At 49.3% G+C, this 16,945-nt stretch overlaps 7 protein-coding genes across 7 annotated transcripts; 4 read left to right on the top strand and 3 right to left on the bottom strand.

The window, feature by feature from the left end:
• Window positions 1–288: 288 nt before the first annotated feature.
• Window positions 289–1,826, bottom strand: N7487_001521 (6-phosphogluconate dehydrogenase, decarboxylating; the record flags this gene model as incomplete). The annotated part of the gene is made up of 2 exons (XM_056869269.1): window positions 289–1,710; window positions 1,731–1,826. 2 exons carry the CDS (start codon window positions 1,824–1,826, stop codon window positions 289–291), a joined length of 1,518 nt encoding a protein of 505 aa, XP_056734053.1.
• Window positions 1,827–2,417: 591 nt separating this feature from the next.
• Window positions 2,418–3,531, top strand: N7487_001520 (sugar phosphate isomerase/epimerase family protein; the record flags this gene model as incomplete). Its single annotated transcript, XM_056869268.1, has 2 exons — window positions 2,418–2,807; window positions 2,878–3,531. 2 exons carry the CDS (start codon window positions 2,418–2,420, stop codon window positions 3,529–3,531), a joined length of 1,044 nt encoding a protein of 347 aa, XP_056734052.1.
• Window positions 3,532–3,764: 233 nt separating this feature from the next.
• On the bottom strand, window positions 3,765–5,613 carry prnC (delta-1-pyrroline-5-carboxylate dehydrogenase prnC; the record flags this gene model as incomplete). Its single annotated transcript, XM_056869267.1, has 3 exons — window positions 3,765–5,255; window positions 5,318–5,425; window positions 5,485–5,613. The coding sequence occupies 3 exons, from the start codon at window positions 5,611–5,613 to the stop codon at window positions 3,765–3,767; spliced, it is 1,728 nt and encodes a 575-aa protein (XP_056734051.1).
• A 579-nt stretch (window positions 5,614–6,192) lies between these two features.
• Window positions 6,193–8,142, bottom strand: N7487_001518 (uncharacterized protein; the record flags this gene model as incomplete). Its single annotated transcript, XM_056869266.1, has 6 exons — window positions 6,193–6,555; window positions 6,620–7,422; window positions 7,484–7,593; window positions 7,652–7,664; window positions 7,725–7,877; window positions 7,929–8,142. 6 exons carry the CDS (start codon window positions 8,140–8,142, stop codon window positions 6,193–6,195), a joined length of 1,656 nt encoding a protein of 551 aa, XP_056734050.1.
• A 1,441-nt stretch (window positions 8,143–9,583) lies between these two features.
• N7487_001517 (proline dehydrogenase family protein) lies at window positions 9,584–11,026 on the top strand (the record flags this gene model as incomplete). The annotated part of the gene is made up of 1 exon (XM_056869265.1): window positions 9,584–11,026. The coding sequence occupies one exon, from the start codon at window positions 9,584–9,586 to the stop codon at window positions 11,024–11,026; it is 1,443 nt and encodes a 480-aa protein (XP_056734049.1).
• A 485-nt stretch (window positions 11,027–11,511) lies between these two features.
• N7487_001516 (putative proline utilization protein PrnX) lies at window positions 11,512–12,567 on the top strand (the record flags this gene model as incomplete). Its single annotated transcript, XM_056869264.1, has 1 exon — window positions 11,512–12,567. One exon carries the CDS (start codon window positions 11,512–11,514, stop codon window positions 12,565–12,567), a length of 1,056 nt encoding a protein of 351 aa, XP_056734048.1.
• A 1,311-nt stretch (window positions 12,568–13,878) lies between these two features.
• On the top strand, window positions 13,879–16,672 carry N7487_001515 (Zn(II)2Cys6 transcription factor; the record flags this gene model as incomplete). Its single annotated transcript, XM_056869263.1, has 5 exons — window positions 13,879–13,997; window positions 14,060–14,191; window positions 14,259–14,524; window positions 14,582–14,667; window positions 14,726–16,672. The coding sequence occupies exons 1-5, from the start codon at window positions 13,918–13,920 to the stop codon at window positions 16,670–16,672; spliced, it is 2,511 nt and encodes an 836-aa protein (XP_056734047.1). The 5' UTR covers window positions 13,879–13,917.
• Window positions 16,673–16,945: the final 273 nt, after the last annotated feature.

Raw genomic sequence — 16,945 nt, 5'->3', positions numbered from 1 at the left:
CTTCAAATCTCTGAGGCTGCCAACCCTGCGCTTCTCCGATTGGTTGTCGATCGACCCACGTGCCGACGGTTCCTGAGGCCGCCACTTGCCTTTTTGGGCGATCTATAAAACTTTAACCACATCTACCTACATCTACATCTACCTCTACATGTCTATCAACGTGGTAGTTGATCATCGGGTAGGAATATCTTGAAAATAATATTTTGTGTAGCTGGATACATGTACAAATCTGACATACTAAATACAATCTGGGGTGACACATGAGTCCTGTGATACATTCGAACCGATCTAAGCCGGCAACCACTCATAATGATGAGGACCCTTGTGAACTGGTCCTGGATCCTCACCTGGAATGCCAGGCTTGTTATAGTTGTGGGCACCGAAGTAATCCATCTGCGCCTCCATGAACTTGGTCGGCAGTCCCAATCCACCCTCATACTTGAGATATTCCAGAGTAGCCGACAGAGCCGGAATATACTGATCAAACATCGTCCCCTCCATGACCACCTGTTTGAGGCTGTGGAAGTTCTGGCGCAACTCATGTGCGACCGCATCCACAAACTTGGTATTCGTCAACTCATTGTGGGCTGCAAGTGGCGGCTGCAGTAGATCCGCGATATGCTCCGACTTAATGATACATCCCGCTCGCCAAATCTGGAGACAGTCGCCCAAGTTAACATTCCAGCCTTCGTCAATTGAAGCTCGGGAAATCAGCTCCAAGCCCTGACAGAAAGATGCCAGGAACGAGCAATACACAGCCTGTCGTAGGTTTTCGATGATCACTGCATGGTCCCGGGTTCCCTCGATCGGTTTCGGCATGGGCATCTCCAGCTTCTTCGCAGCACGCGCTCTCTCTATCCGATTTCCACTTGAGATTCGCATGTAATGGGCGGCAGCTAACGTCGGACAAGAGACATGTCGGGCAGCAGACTCCATGAGACACCAGAGTGGAGTTCCTTCAGTGTCATCGTCGTCCTGGACTACCTTGTCGAGGACATCGTCAAGCACATATCCATCATCCCGACTAGCTCCCTCGCCTTTGCGATCCCCTTTGGGTGTTCTCTTTGTGTGCAACATATCGGCACCGATGTTAATCAAGTAGTTACCCCGCAGCTCGCCAGACTCATTCCATTTAGCAAAGACATCTCCGATTTTGCCATGTTCCATGGCCAGCCCCTCATGCATGTATTGCCATGTCTCAGCAAGAACAGAAAGCATACCACCCTCGATACCATTATGGACCATCTTGATGTAGTGTCCCGATCCACCGGGACCCATACGCTTCACACACGGAACCCCAGATTTGGGATCATGCGCCGCATACGACTCCAAGAATGGCATAACACGCTCGATAGCTTTAGCATCTCCTCCAGGTGAAAGGCTAGGTCCCCGTCGCGCAGACTGATACCCACCCGAAACGCCCATTCCGATCCAGGCAACACCGATGGCGGCACATTCTTTCTGGCGCCGCTCGGTGTTCCGGTAGTTCTCGTTTCCACCATCGAGGATGATATCGCCCTCTTTGAGATCGGGCTTCAGCATTCGAAGTACTTCGTCTGCAGGCTCGCCGTGCGTGATAGAAAACATGAATAGTTTCCGGTCGGACTTGCCCTCTAGGCTTTTGGCGAATTTGTTGATGTCGTAGAATCCTTCGACTCGGCCTGTGATGCCCTTGTCGTCTCTTGCGTAATGAACCACGTCATCGACGTTCTTTTTTCTATATCCCAAACCGAGACTTGGAGGCCGAGTTCTGCGAAGCGGAGGGTCATCATAGAGCCCATGTTTCCGGCTCCGACAACGCCGATGCTTTTCATGGGGGGTGGCATTGTGGATTGGTCTTTGCTCTACAAGGCTAGCTCATTCAGGGGTCGCGATTCGGAGTTCGTGTGCAAAATATGAGAGAGAAATTTTCTTGCAGATGTTTGGGATGACTTTCGCTCTTCTTCAACGAGAAAATTGTGGCGATCGGATCTGTGATCCGGGGAATTGTCAATATGCAATCAGAGACCCCACGAACCAGTCAACAGAGTGCGCCTCCTCTTGTATAAAAAGCATGTTTGGGCTAAAGAGGCGATCGAGGCAAAATGGATTGATGTGTAGTCTATGAAAGACTCGGGTTGTGGCCAATCTTGATATGGGCTGATATACCAGTGACGACACAGGCCCAAATCAAGAGCACAGTCCAACATTACATCACGATGGACACAGAATGAAGAAGCAATGGGCGAAACAGAAGCAAATGAGGCAAATATATACCCAATGGCACCTAGCATGGTAATTTTTTAGATTCTCTCTCCCATCGTCCAGTGAGCTGTGCCTGTTTGCCGATACAAACAGACAGCCCCCAACAAGATCACGATACACCGCACCATTTTTGCTTGACGGTTCTTAGAAGTAAGGGGGAAAAAACACGAACAATGTCAATCCCCCACTCAAGCCTGCAAAAGATCCCCCTCTCATATGCTTCCTGCTCAATCGGCTGCAGCCCAAACGACACACTCCCGCGCCGCCTTCAAGCAATCACCGAAGCAGGCTTTAGCGCAATCGAGCTCTCTTTCCCAGATATCTTAGACTATGGCGCACACATCACTGGTAATCCAATCGCACCAGACAATTACCCCGCGATTATGCCCGTGGCAGAACAAATCCGCAAACTATGCGAAGAAAACGGGTTGAAAATCATGATGCTGCAGCCATTCTCAAACTTCGAAGGCTGGGTCAAGGGCTCCGTGGATCGTGAGGAGGCATATGCTAGAGCGACAGGCTGGATGGAGATTATGAATGTTGTGGGTACAGATTTGTTGCAGGTATGACGGTGATATATATACCCTGAGCACCACAAACTTCGGAAGGCCAATATGTTAACAATATACCTAGGTCGGAGCAACAGACACACCGGAACCCCTAATCAAGAAAGAACGCGACGTGATCATCTCCGACTTACGGGCTTTATCCGACATCCTCGCAAAACGTAACTACCGCCTCGCCTATGAGAACTGGTGCTGGTCGACCCACGCGCCCGGGTGGAAGGAAGTCTGGGAGATAGTGAAAGCCGTAAATCGCCCGAATTGCGGGTTGTGTTTGGACACATTCCAGACTGCAGGAAATGAATGGGGTGATCCAACCACCGAGTCTGGTCTGATTGAATCAGTTTCGCAGTCCGAGCTACAGAAGCGGTTTGAGGTGAGTATGGATGAGCTTGCGAGGTCTATTCCCAGTGATAAAATCTATCTGCTGCAGATCTCGGATGCGTATAAGGTGTCGCCGCCTCTGGAGGACAAGACTATTGGTGGGCTGAGGGCGAGGGGTCGCTGGAGTCATGACTATAGGCCTATGCCGTATGACGGTGGGTATTTGCCCATTGAGGATGTTGCGAGGGCTGTGTTGAAAACGGGGTTCCGGGGTTGGTTCTCAATGGAGATCTTCGATAGTGGCCCACAGGGAACTGGGAAGAAGTATGAGATGGGGTCTTTTGCGGCGAAGGCTATGGATAGTATGCAGAAGTTTTTGAAGAATTGTGCTACGGATTGAGGGGAACAAATTGCCCGTGAAATGTTTATAATGTTACATTGTTTTTGAAGTTATAGTTGGCACATTTGGCATATTGTCTGATTAGACTTGAATAAATACAAATTTTGAGGATTCTTTGGAAATTCGTGGACACAATTTAAGAAAACGCCGGGGTGGGATGCAAGATTGACGCCAATGAGATCATAAAGCACGCAAGATCAACTCGAAAGTCATGGATGGGGGACCGTTATCCATTAGTTGGCGTTGCTAGGGTACGCAACGGTGTATGTGGGAATGAACTCCTCCTTGACGGAGCGCAAGCTGACGAAACGGGACATCAGGTTGGCACTGCCAGCCTTGTCGTTGGTACCGCTAGCACGGGCACCACCGAAAGGCTGCTGGCCAACAACAGCACCAGTGCTCTTGCAGTTGATGTAGAAGTTACCAGCGGCGTTGCGGAGAGCCTCATCGGCGACCTGGACAGCCGCACGATCCTGGGCAAAGATAGAGCCGGTCAGAGCGTAGGTGCTGGTGCTATCGATCTTGTCACAAATCTTGGTGAAGCCGGCGTCGGTGGTGTCGTCGTAGGCGTGAATGACCAGAATGGGACCGAAAAGTTCGCGGGAAAGCAGAGGGTGGTCAGGGTTGGTAGTGCGGTAGACGGTAGGCTGGATGTACCATCCAGCGGAAGAGTCATAAGTTCCACCGACGAGTAGCTCAAGCTCGGGGTCATTCTTGGCCTCCTCGATGACACCAGACAGCTTGTTGAATGAGGCCTCGTGGATGACGGGACCGCAGAAGTTGGTGAACTCAGATGGCTCGCCAACGTTAATCTTCTGCACCTCAGCGACGACCTGCTGGGCGAAGTCCTCGGCGATCGAAGAGGCAATGTAGGCACGGGAGGTGGCACTGCACTTCTGGCCCTGGAACTCGAAAGCACCGCGCACGGTCTGGACCGCAGCGTTGCGGACATCTGCGGACTTGTGCACCAAGTGGAAGTTCTTGCCACCAGTCTCACCCACAATACGGGGGTAGCTGCGGTATTTACCGTCCGCCACACCCTGTGAGATCTTACCGTAGAGCATACGGAAGACATCAGTACTTCCGGTGAAGTGAAGAGCAGCGAAGTCGCGGCTCTCAAGGACGGTGTTGGTCACCTCCGCGGCGTCACCAGGAACGAACTGGATGACGTCCTTAGGGAGACCGGCCTCAAGCAGGATCTGGTGTACGAGCCAGTTGGAGGCAATGGCGGAAGGCGAGGGCTTCCAGATCACGACATTACCCATCAAAGCGGGTGCACCAGCCAAGTTACCACCGATTGCGGTGAAGTTGAAGGGGCTGATCGCGTAAACGAAGCCCTCAAGAGGGCGGTACTCAAGACGGTTCCACACACCGTTAGCATTGTGAGCAGGCTGCTGGGCGTAAAGCTCCTCGGCGTATTTCACACCGAATCGGAAGAAGTCACAGAGCTCAGCGGCGGAATCAATCTCGGCTTGCCACGCGTTCTTGCCCTGTCCGTGCATAGTCAAGGCCATAATGTCGTAGCGGTACTTGGTCGCAATAAGATCAGCGGCCTTGAGGAAGATGCTAGCGCGCTCGGAAAAAGGAGTATCGGCCCAGGACTTGCGAGCGGCGAGAGCTGAATCAATGGCGGACTGAACATCGGCCTTTGATGCGTTGGAATAAGTAGCCACAGGAGCATGGGTTGCGGGGTTAGACTGGGTGAAGGTTTCATATCCCTTGAGCTGTGTGATGAGTTAGAAATTGTTGTTTCAGTAAATATATTATCTTTCTTCTTAATGCTTACCTCCTTGCCCGCAACAACCAGAGGCACGTTCAAAGGAGCCTTCTGCGTGTACTTGGCCAAAGCCTCTTCGAGGCCCTTGCGGTCCGGAGTTCCAGGAATATAATGTTTCTTACGGTTCAAAATTAGCCTGAGTGTTCAAACAATCTTGATTCCAATACCGAACTTACGTTGGGTTCATTGTTAATCTGGGGCACTTTGAAAGTGGCGTAAGTGCCTACGGAGCGTGTGCTAGAGCTCGGAATGCGGCATGCGAGGCGCGAAATGGGCGCGCGGGTGCGCAGAATAGAGGACATCATTATAATAGTTTGAAACGAAGACAATGAATCAACTCTTCCAAGTATTGAGAAGGGAAGATTTGGAGAAGAAGTAGACGCGGGGAAGAATGGTGAAAATGGCCGGCTACTACCGGTCAGGGAAGCTCATAGCTGCATTGTACAACGCCTGGGACTGGCTGAAGGCGATAGCCAATCAGCAGTGGCCGGTTGTTGTCCCGGGTGGATCTCACCGGGCCGGCGTCTATCAGCGCGGCTTCAAGAAATCAACTTGTTCACCGGGCCTTTGTCCTGCAAATTCAAGTTCTTATTAGTCAAGAGATAATACAGAAGATAATAAACAATTGACGTTCCCCGCAAATATAGATAGGCTTGATAGTGGTAATTTAAGTTGTTTTAGAAAAAAGAAAATATAGAATGAAACCCACTGATCGGCGCTAAATTTATACAATACACAAAATCCATAGAAAAACAATATCTATAATTCCCTTGATTGAAATATTATGTTCTAATATCTATCTTTCCACCACATGGTATCATATACGCAGTAAAAGCATCATCTAGATAGGAGCGTTCCAAAAATAACAGCAGATCAAATAGACTCTATGCAATCCACCACCACACTCGCTCGAGCAAGTTGCGTGGCTGGGGTACGATCTCCTCTTCTTCAAATCGGTCGATCTCGTCCTTGCCACTGAAAATGTCAAGTTCTGACACCTTGACTATCCACGGTGTCTTGTAGTAGAATTTGTGGCCGAAATACAGCACGAAAAAGATCACAAAGACAATGTAGGAGACAAGGAAGTCAGACGCGGTGAATGAACCTGGGAAGAATATCGTATAGCCGTTGGTAATAGCCAGTAGTGACACAAAGATCATAACGTAGTAAGCGCCGTACGGCTGGAGAGGAGTAATGAAGGGCCGCGAGCTGAGCAGCCCGTGGAAATCCAAAGCACTGCGGAAACGCTAAAAGATATATTATTAGTAAGGTTTATCATAAAAGGAGCCAAAAAAGGAGGATTTAACGTACCAAGTATGCCACTGCCACGATGACCCAAGCGAGGAAGCCTCCGATTGTAGTGATATTGGTAAACCAGTAAAACACAGTTGAACCGGAGTTAGACAGATTCAGGAAAGAGAGTAGACCAATTGCCCAAGTGGCCAATACAGCATTGTACGGGACACCATTTTTGTTGCAGCGAAGGAAAAATGCAGGAGCCTGACCCTCACCGGCGAGCGAGTAAAGTGTGCGAGATCCAGCAAAGAGCCAAGAATTACCCGAGGAGCAGGCAGAGGTAAGAATGGCAGCATTGATAACGTGGTTCAACCCAGTAATACCAGCATTTTGGATACCAACAACGAATGGACTGGCGCCAGCACCAGAGCCACCACTCGCGACACCCTGTAGGAGGTTCTTGTCGTTGTATGCGACCGTCACACCAATGACCAAGCTACCCAGGACATAAAATGCGAACAGACGGTAGATAAACCGCTTTGACGCCTTGGGGATGTTGCGACGTGGCGACTCGGCCTCACCGGCAGCAGCAGTGATCAGCTCTGGAGAGAAAATGAAGGAGAATCCGCACTTTATCATAGCAGTCCAGAATGCCAGGAACCGGCCTGTGCTGATGCTCGGAACCAAATAGGGTTCCACGAATGCGCCAGGAGTTTTCCAGTATCGGAAGCCGAGACGGTCATGGTTAGGGCCTCCGCCGAAGAACAGTACGATGCCCAAGATGATGAGACCGAGGATCGCAATAATCTTGAGTGATGCGAACCAGAATTCAGCTTCACCGTACCAAGAGACCGCGATAATGTTGAGAAGGAGAACGACTAAAGTGATTCTGTTAGAGGATATCACAAATACTGGATTATTCGCACACAGGGTACTCACGAACGAGAATGATTGCGATCCATACACCCACGTTGACGGGTGAATCCCAATACTCAATGACAAGGCCACATGCAGTGACTTCTGATGCTAGCAACATTGAAAATGAATACCTACATAGTGACATTCATTAGTTTGACCAACGCGGACCTTGACAGAAGGGATAATTACCAGTAATTGTATCCTGATGGGCATTTGGGTTAGCATTCGAGTTATTGAATCATTAACAGTGGTGTAGACATACCAATAGCAAATCCAAGACTAGGCTCCGTAAACCGAGTGATCAAATAAGGTGTAGAAACACCCTGGATGGGGAGATATGTTGTCATTTCACCAAGCATGTTCATGACAAAGTAGACAATGCTTGACATGACAATATAACCCATGAGCAAAGGAGCTATCACATATTAGCCCCATACTAAGTCAAAATTTCCTGTAGGATTCCTACCAGGACCAACCGTTGACAGGGATGCACCACTGCCAACAAAAAGACCAGTACCGATACAACCACCCAGAGCCAAGAATTGAACATGACGCGAGCTCAGACCTCGTTTAGTGCTTGAGTTTTGAGCTGTAATCTCTCCCTGGATGGCTTTTGGGTCATCATACGGGGACTCAGGGCGAACCCCGGCCTCGAGACTCTTCGATGAGTCGTCTTTCATGATGCGCGAAGGCAGTGAAGTAGGGATGTTTACCAATCTAGGACTCAACTCGGGGGAGAGAGGAGGAACGGCGACGCAAGGGGCAGTTCTGGGTAACGTAGAAACCTATGGAGCAACTTGAATATCCAGGGAAAGATATAATTTTTATTATACGACAAAGCTACTCTGTAGGCTTCGGGCTGTTATCTTTTCGGGATCCGCCTACCGATGGGATAAAAATATACGCCTTGATAGTGCTCCAATAGGAGCAAATCTTCTCTAGAAAGATAATAGAAACTCAAGGGGGAATGAATTACCTCGGCCAATGAGTGATTAAGAACCCGTGGATTTCATCAAACAATGTGAAATAGTATGCCCAATTTCCCAAATAGATCGCGCCATCACGGGAGGAACGGTGGTGTTTCTAGAGGTGATTGGCGCCCACATTGCCGTTTAGTTCTAGCTTGGTCTCGCTGGCTCCTGCCTTATCGTGTTTTGATTTTTTGCATATCTTTGCAGGATTCTCGTGTCAGATTGCTCTTATCTTATCCTTGACAAATTGCCTCTCGATAAATATTCCTCAAAGCTTCTAGCGCTGTTCTATTGCTTAGCTTAAACCTTCTTAGGTATAGTAGTCACCGGGTGGTCTGCGATTGGTGCGCTAAATTGACTTTAAACAATTGCCTCCCGTTTGCCACATGAATCACGTGGTGTATATGTGGATGGGGAAGAATCCGGGGTAAAATAGGCGGACCTGCCCAGGTGTGGCTCTAAATAAAATCAGACATAAAGCTTAGAATGTTGAATGCATCCACTTGGGAACACATTGGAGCAACATACTGGAACATTCTTGGGAAGCACTAAACCGAAAGTAACCGGAAGCGAGTCAGCGAGTCACGCGGGCAGATAGACCGGCCCGGTCAAATTGAGCTTATCGCTTATCAGTGGGCCCGTCCAATATCAAACCGGCCCGTGATCGTTCGGCAGGGTTAAATCTGCGAACTTACTGTTGGCTGCAGATTGCAAGGGTAAAGAGGCAAATATCAAAGTATCAAAGCGTCATTCAATCTTGCTCGGACACAAATGATCTCCCTGTACCTAATAGTTCCTCATGGCGCTACAGTTTTATATTCTAAAAGTTGGTATAATTTAAACAAAAACTTGAATAATAGCAATGTCAATCCATAGATTATAGTGCATGAAAACTGACAGGCCCTCCCGGCCCGTTTAGATGAGCCTGCTGACCGTACCGGTGCCTGGCGGTTGCCACCGGCTCTTTACCTCTTACCCAATGAGTTCCACCGACATAATCACCATATCTAAAAAGGTCGCCTTCAACCGTGGCTCTTCTCTTTCTTCGACCATTTACTCTAAGTCTTCCACCCTTGACTTACTACGGAGCTACTCCCCCTTCCATATTATATCATTAATCATCTCAAATACTACATCCTAACTGTCGGCCATGAAGGCTGCACCTTCCGTGCGTGTGCCCCTCAAGGCCGCTGCCCAGACCACCAGACTGGTGAGCAACACCAGCAACTCCCGATCTTCAGTCGCCTCAGTTTCAGCCTCCAACGTGTGGCAACCACAAACAAAAGCCCCGCCTGCGCTACCGCGCAAGGCACTGACAGCACCCCTGGCTAAGCTCCCGTTGTCATCCGTTCTACGCTCGTTGTTGGTTCTGTCTGTTTCCTCGTCACCTCTACTTCTCAAGCCATGCATCTACACCCTGTCTTTGCTGGCCCACCCCCGCAATGCATTCTGGGATGTCTCCAAAAACCCAATGCTGAACATGCTTGTTAAGCACACCATCTATAAACAATTCAACGCTGGCGAGAACAAGCTCGAAGTCCAAAATTCGATCAACCAGATCAAAGCTCTCGGATGCCGTGGTGTACTCCTGGGATATGCCCGAGAGGTTCTCGTCGACGAGAACTCGGATGCCGCGTACGATGCGAAGGCCGCTCTGGCTGAGATTCAGATTTGGATGGAAGGCACTCTCCAGACAGTCGACATGGCTCAACCGGGCGACTTTGTCGCTTTGAAGTTCACTGGAATGGGCACTGACGCCCTCCGCCTGTTGCAGTCTCAGACTATGCCCACTGAGACCATGGACAACTCTATCCTGAAGGTCTGCGATCTTGCCATCTCCCGTGGTGTCCGCCTGTTGGTCGACGCCGAAGAGCAGGCCGTCCAGCCTGGTATTGAGGCCTGGATCATGAAGTACCAGAAATACTGCAACTCACAGACCCCCGGCCGTGCCATCTTCTACGGAACTTACCAAGCTTACCTGCGCTCTACCCCTGTCACTCTTGCCCGCCACCTTGAGACTGCTCGTGCTGAGGGATACACACTTGGTGTCAAGCTCGTCCGCGGTGCTTACATGAAGACTGAGCCCCGCCACATCGTCTGGGCCGAGAAGGAGGAGACGGACGAGTGTTACGATCAAGTCGTCGAGTCTCTCCTTACCCGCAAGTACAACTCTATGCTCAAGGCTCCCTCAAAGGACACCCCTACCGAACTCCCTCCCGTGAATGTCATCATTGCTACCCACAACCGTGAGTCTGTTCGCAAGGCTCATGCTCTGCGCATGCAACAGGCTACCCGCGGCGAGGACTACGGTGTCGATCTCAGCTATGCCCAGCTCCAGGGTATGGCTGACGAGGTTAGCTGTGAATTGCTCCAAGGATTCGAGAGTGCCGAGGACAGTGTTGGCGCTACCCCCATCGATGCTCCTAACGTCTTCAAGCTGTTGACCTGGGGCTCGGTTCAGGAATGCATGGGCTTCTTGCTTCGTCGCGCCGTCGAGAACACTGAGGCTGTTGGCCGTACTAAGGACTCTCAGGTCGCTATGATCGCTGAGTTGAAGCGTCGTATTGGCAACGCTTTCAGTAGCAGCAAGTGAGATCCGAGTCCTAATTTTCCTTTTCGGAGGCTACATAGATCGTTTCGTCTTTCCTTAGCAGCCTACGGGCTGTTTTGCTGCGTTTTTGTTTGCGTCTAGCTGGGTGCATTTTTCATGGCGTTGCTGCTACTTTATGAGAACCTTAAGAAGGCCATTGTGATGATAATCAATGAAATCAATTCTTGAAAATGAAGTGCTTTTATCCTTAGAATATCTTTTAGTCAAGATAGCAATCAAATTAAGAAACCTGACCAGAGAGATACTCTGATAATGTTCGGCATGATTGAGGTCGAATCATTTAGAATCCAGTCCCCACCAGGTTGCCCCTCCCGAGGTCGCTTTGTATGTTTCGGAGGGACCATCCGATGGTCTGCCCCATGTATTCTACTTATCGCCCCAAGAGGCATCTCATTTACTTCTTTTAAACAAAGGAAATTTGACAAGACTCCTTCAAGCATTTCACAAACCACAATCAAACACCCAAAATGCATATCCTCTCCGAACCAAACGTCTCCAAGATCTTCCGCAGTCTAACACAAGACCAATGCCGCGACTTCATCACAACACTCGGCAATGCCTTGATCAGCATAACTAAAGAATCAAACCCCTCAACCCCAGCATCATCCAAAAAAATCCACCAACCTCTCCGCACAGTCTTCACCACAAGCAATGACAACACCTGCATCTTCATGCCGGTATCGGACACCGCCTCCACCGGCATAAAAGTGGTAACAGCAAGTCCATCGGGAATTCAAGGCGTAATCAACATCTTCAACCCGGAAGGCCGGCTGCAAGGCCTGCTAGCCGCAGCAGAAGTAACAGCCTTCCGCACCGCACTAGCAACAATGACCCTCTTCGTGCGCTGCACAACCCTCCGCAAGGACAACGTGCTTGTTCTCGGCAGCGGACGCCAGGCAGAGTGGCATGCGCGTCTTGCGCTACTGCTGTACCCCGAACAGGTGCGACAGGTGACGTTTGTGAATCGCGGTGCGAAGAGACTCGCCGAGATGGAGAGGGATGTTGTTTCTGAATTGCGGGGCACTTATCCCGGCGTTGCTTTTGGCACGCTTGCTAAGGAGGGTGTTGATGATTATGAGCAGAGGCTTGGGGAGGAACTTTCGGCTGCCGATGTTATCTTTAGTTGTACGCCTGCTACGGTGCCGAATTTCGGATATGCGGCGTTGCAGAAGAATCCTAAGCAGAGGTTTATCTCGCTTATTGGCTCGTATAAGCCGAATATGCATGAGATTGATACTGAGACGTTGCTTTCGGGTGGTGGGAAGGTTTATGTCGATTCGAAGACGGCTTGTCTTGAGGAGGCTGGGGAGTTGATTACTGCTGGTCTTGGGGAGGAGCAGTTGATTGAGATGGGGGATCTCTTGGGGGCGGAGGGGATTGTGGAGGGGGCGGTTGATGTTCCTGCTGGTTGTAATGTTGTGTATAAATGTGTTGGTATGGGACTTATGGATCTTGTTGTTGGGAAGAAGGTGCTTGATGTTGGGGTTGAGATGGAGCTTGGGACTCACGTTGATGGGTTCTAAATATTTTCGGTATGTCTGCATTTTAAAACGGGAAATATTACCTATCGTTGATCAAAATTACTATTGGGAATCATTGGCCTACCCTAGGATTCCAATACCCCTGGGCTTACATGCTACAATACCAAGTTATCAAGCTACTTAATGACCTGAAGTACAGTCAAGTATGTCGTGCTCTGATGCGGGATGCTCTATGTCGTCCAGTTCTAAGGTGTGCATGGGGAGCTGTAAAGTTTACTACACGGACTTCATTTAACATTCCGATCGACTCGTCGCTGCTAGTGTCAAGGTTACGTGCCCGCAAATAGTTGAGATGAAGAGTTTCAAGGGAATATGCCTTAGAGGAAATGGCATCCATGAATGACTTGATGCAGAAAAGAGGTGCCCAACTGTATCCAGCGCTGTCCTCGGTGTAGAAATACTTACAGGACTTCAAATTCGTGCCAGGGCCGATCAATTCACGGAATCCAAAATCCAGGAAACTTTGGTGGAGCTTAATGTGTGAGATAGACGATAAGTCCGGTGGTACCAGACGTGGTAAGGTTCCAATAAGGCCATATGTTTTGATCTTGCGTACCGACGGAGTTTGGAAAAAGGGCCTGAGCTGAGCAATACTCCACTCTCTGTTTATCTTTGAGCTGTTGCGTCCAACTTCCAATGGTAATTTGAAGAAGCCTTCTTGTAGGGACTGAAATACCGGCCACGGGGTCAGGTCAGAGGATGACGGGTGTGAGGACGCTTCGCGTACGATGGCATCAATGAAAAAGGTGCCCGGCTCATCCCAAACCTATTCGAGGTATTTAATATTCGGCAAGAGGCAGATAACGAGAGCCTGCCAAGCGCCGGGTTTATCAGCAGTGGGGATATCGCCCAAGCATCGCTGCAGTGCCTGGGTTGGGGGTCGATCAAACTTCAAGATGCTATCAAAGCTCCTAGTGGTGGCTTGTTATGCCTATTTAATGGTGTGAAACGAGCGCATAGACTAACTTGAGTGGGTTAATCTGCTAACGATTCTTGAAGCTGGAGGTACTAGATCAAAGTAGACTATAGATATGAAAATATGAAAGAGAAAAAAAGGTAAAATAAAAAAAATAAAAAGTAGATTGTAAAAGTGATCAAAGACACCCGAAGACCCCAAAATAGCCGATGCGCGGAGCAAAATGAGACCGGGATGCGGCCCCGATGCGGGGATATCTTGCCTTTATCGATTAGCCTTCCCTTTTTCTCCTCACGTGGGCCATTTTCCAAGGAACATTTTCCAAGGGACATTCCACTCTGACATCTCCTTACTATTTCCAATCTATTTATAAATTTCACTTTCTCTAGACAATGCCCTGATCCGCTGTCACGGTAATGGACGACTCGACCCCGACGCCCACCCAGCAAAAACGTCCTCGCGTGGCCGAAGAAAACCGCAAGCGAGCTGTTCGAGCGTATGCTATCGCCCCAGTATATCAATTAAATCGGACTCTCTAACTCAATCGGTTTTGCGCAGGTGCGATGGTTGTCGCCGGGTGAAAGAGAAATGCGAAGGAGGTGTGCCCTGTCGGAGATGTCTGCGATATCGCCGCCAATGCAATTTTACTCACATTGACCCCAATGAAAAGACCCGGTCAACGTCTGTCTCGTAGGTCTACTGCATAACCATATCCTATTGCCATCTAAACCACTAATGGCGCAACCCCTGATACCAGACTTTTGGACCGAGCAGCCGCCCAGAGTCGAAATGACATCGCTGAGGCAGAACGGGTGCGCCTGATGGAACGTCTCCTGTCGCATTATATACCCAATATCACTTTCGATATTCAGTCTCTGCGCCAGGCTGCAGAGGATCTGAAGACCAAACACCGCGATTCTGAGTCAGATGCGATTTCCACCCGGGAAGACCCCAATGAGCTGGAGGATCTGGCTATTGATGAGGAGGATTTTACAATCAAGGCCATGGCCGATAACACAACCGGTATGTTGATCACCAGAGTACATATATGGGGATTTCTTGATTGACACTATTTCTCAGAATATTCCGGGGAATTTTCATACTTGAATTTCACAATGAAGATCCGGAAGAAAATCGATGAGTGGATGAAGACTGCAGCACCCGAGGTAGGTTCCCGTGAATTGTCGGTGAGCGAAGCCACTCATGCTAAACCCAACCCCGCAGGCAACCTCTGAAGTTGAGCCTTTTGAAGAACGATGGCGAAGTACACAACTGCAGTCCGCGTCACCTCAGGTGTCTTCCTCAATTACATGTCTACCGCCGCGCTATGTCGCCGATTTTCTTGTCCAGATCTTCTTCAAATACGCACAAACCAATAACTTCTACATTGAGGAAGATTGGTTAATTGAGAAATTAGGTATCTGCTACACTGACCCTGAAAGTTTGTCATTTGATGATGCAGGCGCGGTGTGCTGTATTCTTATGGTCCTGGCGGTGGGCACTCAATTTGCACATATGGAGTCGTCAACGCCCGTGAATTGTTTGCCCTCGGATTCTACGGCAAACCAGGACCACCACTTCTCGGAAGATGAGGTCGGACTCACATTCTACCAATTTGCCTCGAGGCTTGTACCAGACATTATCGCCACCGCTTCGGTTCGAAGTGTGCAGGCCTGTCTACTTATTGGGACGTACTTGCTTCCATTGGATACTTCAGGGTTATGCTACACATACTTTGGCCTAGCACTGAAATTGGCCATTCAAAATGGAATGCATCGGAGGTATCACGGCGAAGGCCTGTCTCCGCGCATGATCGAAGTGCGAAATCGGGTTTTCTGGACAGCTTTTACTATTGAAAAGCGTGTAAGCATTCTCCACGGCAGACCGTCATCGTTATCGGACCGCGACGTTGATGGTCCCCTGCCAGTCGATTTCCCCGGATTAATGCCCATCCATCGACCCTCAAACCATACAAATATGGTAACACTAATAACATTGACTTTGAAGCTTGGAGAGGTGTCAAATGAAATTACCTCATTGCGAAAGTACCGCAAAGATCAACAGCAGGACTGTCTGGAACGATTGCTGAATTTCCGGAAACATCTCGTTGATTGGTGGTCGACTCTACCAGAAGAGATTACCTGTCGCGATTTAAATCCCGCAGGTCCGCTTTTCAGGTCTAATGTCCATCTCAAGCTAGATTACTGTCTGACTAGAGTCTTCATTGGACGACCCTTCCTTTTCAGTAATATCAAAGGCATCTCCCAGACCCTCTCTCAAGGCCCGCCGTACAAGGGCTCCGCCGCTCTATCTGGGTTGTCAAAGAACCGTGCGACTCTTGTTACAGATTGCGTGGAAGCGGCTCTGGAAATCATCGATTTATGCCGGTTGCTCCGTGACGAGACTGGTCTCGCGCGAGCCTCGTTTACAGAATTTAGTTCATGCCGTGCAGCTTTGTTGGTCATTTTAGCCCAGGGTCTAACTAAACGAACCGAAAGACTCGGTGCTGCTCTCGAGCAGGGAATTTCCCTAATCAAGATTATGTCTATGGGTGTTGGCTCAGCTCGTTCAGCTGTTAGTGTCATAGAAGCGCTCGAACGTGCCATTCGCCGTCTCGAAGCATGGAGCGAGACCCAGCCGGATATGAGTAGCGGAGGTGCTGTCGAGTCCGCCTACGACCGGTTCAAAAACTGGGAAATGCTTTGGAAAGCAGGACCTATCTCGCCTTCCACGCTCGCGTGGCAACAGCAGGAAAATTATGCTTCAAATGAGCAAAATGTCCCGCAACGTGCACTGTCTCAAGCGCCTACTATGACGGGTCCTTCTAATATTCTCCATGGCATGGCCTTGACACCTCCTTCTGCGGCTATGATTGGAGTGGGCGGTGTTGTTACAACACCTGCTGCGCCTAACCAGAGCATCCCAGAAGGCGAAGAAGTCCCACTCCCGGATACTTTCTCCATTTCTCAGCAGTCCCTCTCACAGATGCCACACTTTGGCTTTGATCATTTTGTTTCCAATTTCCCACAAGAATTGGGCGAGTTTACTGCTATTCCTTGCTTCGAGCCAGATTCACAGGGTCAGTCTAATGGTTTACCTGGTGCTGAAATGAAGGCCCCTAGTGGTGGATCTGACCCCCCTAACTGGTTGAACTTCATGAGGGATCCATGATCAGCGTTTTTTTTTTTTTTCTTTCTATCTTGCTTTGTTTATTAAGCAGCGACTCATTTATACAACACGTTTGGGTTGGGCCTTACAACTTTGATTTTCGTTTTCTTGGTATACCATCTTGCGGCTGTTTATGTTTCACTGCTATATATTGCACCTGGGTGGTGGAACTCTCGGAAATTGTACACAGCGTATTCCCAATGCATCAATTTATATATTGCCAGTAATCCGTCTCTTATTGGTCTGGGTCGGATGACTTTAAACCTGTATCACATA

The sequence above is a fragment of the Penicillium crustosum genome (assembly GCF_028827405.1).
Source record: "Penicillium crustosum strain IBT 35664 chromosome Unknown utg000001l_segment0_segment0, whole genome shotgun sequence".
Lineage (NCBI taxonomy): Eukaryota > Fungi > Ascomycota > Eurotiomycetes > Eurotiales > Aspergillaceae > Penicillium > Penicillium crustosum.
The sequence above is the reverse complement of the archived record's forward strand: the minus strand, read 5'-3'. Positions and strand labels throughout refer to the sequence as shown.